At 29.9% G+C, this 3,719-nt stretch overlaps 1 protein-coding gene across 1 annotated transcript; it reads right to left on the bottom strand.

Moving 5' to 3' along the window:
* Positions 1-954: 954 nt before the first annotated feature.
* LOC129877948 (glycerol-3-phosphate acyltransferase 5-like) lies at positions 955-3,415 on the bottom strand. Its single transcript, XM_055953430.1, has 2 exons — positions 2,779-3,415; positions 955-1,930 (listed from the first exon to the last, which is right to left on the bottom strand). Exons 1-2 carry the CDS (start codon positions 3,322-3,324, stop codon positions 968-970), a joined length of 1,509 nt encoding a protein of 502 aa, XP_055809405.1. The 5' UTR covers positions 3,325-3,415; the 3' UTR covers positions 955-967.
* Positions 3,416-3,719: the final 304 nt, after the last annotated feature.

The raw sequence follows: 3,719 nt of genomic DNA, 5'->3' as shown, positions 1-3,719 counted from the left end.
TCTTTAAATAATTTTCTACCTTTACTTAATCATTTGATAAATTTTTTACTTTTTTTTTATACACATGTATATTATTTTCAAATGTTTAAGTTTGATCATTTTTCTAAAAAAATAATAATTTTAAAGTCTTCGTGTTCTCTTAAATTAATATTTTCAAAAGTTAGTCAAATAATTTTTCAAATCGTCGGATAACCATGCGTTAGCGGACACTTTGAATGCTTAACACCTTCTCAAAGTGGAAATAAGAACCTCGTACCTTTTTCTCTGAATTTTTAAGACTTAAATCTGTTAGGGTCTTTTAAATTAAATTTTCTTAATTTTTTTAAAAAATTAAGTGGCGAATCTTCTTTTCTAAAATTAATTTTTTTCTCTATAAAGTTGAAATTAATTTTAAATCGTCTTTTTCCGACATAACAATTACCTTTTTAATTGAGTCCTTTTTATAAATATTTACTACTTTTAAATATATTTTTTATTTATTATCTAGATATATTATATTTAAAGAATATATATGTTATATATAGATAAATTTTCATAAGAGTATTTCAATTATTTTATAAACAGAATAATTTATCGATACTTTTTCACCAAACATCTCTTTTTATTATCAATTTCATCACTTTATTCACGTACTATTATATGTAGAATTAATTTCAACACATAATATTTATTAGTTATTTACCCTCAACCAATCCAAATGAATTCCATATAAATAAAAAAGGCTAATTAAATAGGTAACCAAAACTATTAATCGAAATGGCAACATCAATTGATCCGAAAGAATAGCAAAACAAGATATCTCTATCTCATAGTTAAATAAATAAAATTATACACCCTAGCCATAAGGCAATTAATATAATAGATTATTCAACATGACCTCCACCCCCCCCCCCCCCCCAAAAAAAAAAAAAAAAACAAATATTAAAGGAATATATGAAAACAATTTGTACCAAAAAGAAAAAATAGCTTAAATAAAGTAACTCATAATCATGTTCTTTCTTGTGCCTACCACATTTTTGAAGGTGTCAATCGATTTCTTAATCCCATAATTAGTGCTGGAATTTTTTGTTAATCCATCATTACCAGCAAGAATTCTGTACTTGTCTTTTCTTGTAAAATTTGTACACTCAAATCCTAATGTTGCACCCAAAATTCTCTGGACATAATTGGCAACATCGTGTGGACTTTTCCCAGATGAACACGTGGCATCTTCTGGTAATTTATTCAAGAACGTTACCTCATAAATTGGTCTAGGATTCATAAAGAAAAAAATTGGATCCATAGCTTTCCATCCTCTAGCTGTTGTTGCATGAAAAAACCCTACTCTATCATTCATAGCCACTGGTACAATACTATTGGTTAGTTCTGCAAAAAGTGCACTGAATCTTAATAAAAATGGTTCCCTACATGTTGTTCCTTCGGGGCACACGACCAAATCTCCTTTCTCGAGTTGATGTTTGATTTTTTGTGCGTCTACGTCCCGTATTCTTGTGAGACGGACAGTCGGAATCGGGGACAGGATTTCGGTCAGTCGGGAGACTGAGTAGGTTACGGCTGGAATTTTACGTTGGAGTACGATTGATAAGACAACAGGGTCCATAAGGGTACGATGAGTGCAGACGAATAATACGCCTGAGTTAGTGGTGGTAGCCGGTGATGGTGGAGGATTTCCTTTGACTATGAGTACTTTGCCACCAAATAAAGGTGTTAAATAGGGAATTGTCCATATAGGAAATATTAAGCCAGTGAGGATTCTAATTGTAGCTATAATAATGCCTAGGGGAATCCATAAAAGGATTATTAGAGCTGAAAATGGTGTTGGTCGAATAACAAGTCGACCATCATGGAAAATTACTGGCAATGGATTGATAATAACTTCTTGTTGTTGGTCTTGACTTTTGCTTCTCAAGAATGGTGATTGTAATTGTTCCTGTTCCATACAACATTTAAACAATGAGTTAATAACTTCTATAAGTTAAAAAAGAAGAAAAATTACACTATTTGACGTGAAGTATAAGGTATAATAATCTCGAAATAAAATGTAGAATTATTTTATTTGACATTTGGTTGGAGGTATTCGGTCATCCTTGAATTATATTATATATCCACTATTTATACCTTAGTGATGAGATAAGTTATCTCATAAACATAGTAGAATAACTTATCCCAGGATAAGTTGTTCCTAATCAAATGACCCCTAATAGATAAACGTCCATAAAAAGTAAGGACAGTGACTGAGAAAATATGAGAGATTACGTGCTATGTCAAATTAAAATTTATTAATAGATTTAAATTTAACTTATATACATCAATATAATAAAGAATTTTTACATCATTAGGTCATTCAAAAACTATTTATCGATACCTTTTATAAAATGAAAATTTTTAATCTTAAAAAATAAAATACAAAAGTCAATCGATTTTTTAAGTTATTAATTATTGTGATTTATAATACTTTTTATATAATTTTTAAACATACAACAGATAAAAAAGAAAGTACATTGAAACTTGAATTTTCATAAATATCCTTAACTAGAAACAGGTATGTCGACGAACAACTACTTGCTTCTAGCCGCTTATTAGTAATAGTAATACATAAGTTAAATCCTTAACTATATATATTTATGGGTTTAACTTCAATACATACACTAAGTCTTTTGGATTCAAGTAAAAACAACAACCAGATAAAAAGGTAATCGTAGCAGCAAAGAAAATAACAGATGATAATAAAGATTTAAGAAAGAAAATATAATAATAATTTTCTGTGTACATACTTACCTTGCACAAAGAAAGGAAGGAAGAAGTAGATTTTGGCCTACCAAGACCAAAACTTGGTTGTTCATCCCCAAATAATGCAACAATCCCATCATAAACCTTGTCAAAATCATCCTTAATAAATCCAGTAGCAAATCCATATTTACTAACAAGTTCACTACCAACAACTTCATCACATCTTAAATGCACTTTCACAAATCTCTCCACCATAATCCTTGGAATTTTAGTCACCACAACTTTTTTATCACACATACTAAATATCCTCCATGCCTCCATATTAATATCATCAAAATAAAACTTAGGTAAAACAGCTCTAGACACCGATTCAATTTCGGATATTCTTACCCCTATTGTTGCTACGAAAATAGTAAGTTTTAATCCGTAATCATCTCTCCCTAAAAACTCGAGCAATCGAATTATTGGCCATAACATTAGTAACAGAGCAAATCGAACTACACCCGATGCCTCGAAAGCCATTAACATGAAATAACAAAAGGGATTAGGGTCTTTCAAAAGAACCCCTTCAAGCTCAGAAACAATAGAATCCATTGATCAATTAATTTCTGAGGAAAAAATATTGTTGTGTAATTTTGTGTTTTTTTTTCTTTTCCCTAAGTGGTTTTTTGTAAAGTGTAACGTTTTTTTGCTTGTTTGTTTGAGTGTGTTCTAATGAGAGAAATGAAGTTGTTTATCTGTTTCACAACTAATACTTGATGCATGGAAGACTCTTATTTATATTAAGCTTTATGCCTATATTTTTTTATTTTTTTTAATCAGCTTCATATTACCAAGGACATGACTCTAGATAGTAAGGAGTGGAGGACGCGTATTGTGGTAGAAGGTTAGTTAGTGGAGGATTAATGTATTATGTTGTGTATTGTGTTTCGATCATCACACTATTTTGCTGTTGTTATTATTTCTTTTTTGTAGACTTTGCATTGCTT

The sequence above is a fragment of the Solanum dulcamara genome, chromosome 2, assembly GCF_947179165.1.
Source record: "Solanum dulcamara chromosome 2, daSolDulc1.2, whole genome shotgun sequence".
NCBI lineage: Eukaryota > Viridiplantae > Streptophyta > Magnoliopsida > Solanales > Solanaceae > Solanum > Solanum dulcamara.
The sequence above is the reverse complement of the archived record's forward strand: the minus strand, read 5'-3'. Positions and strand labels throughout refer to the sequence as shown.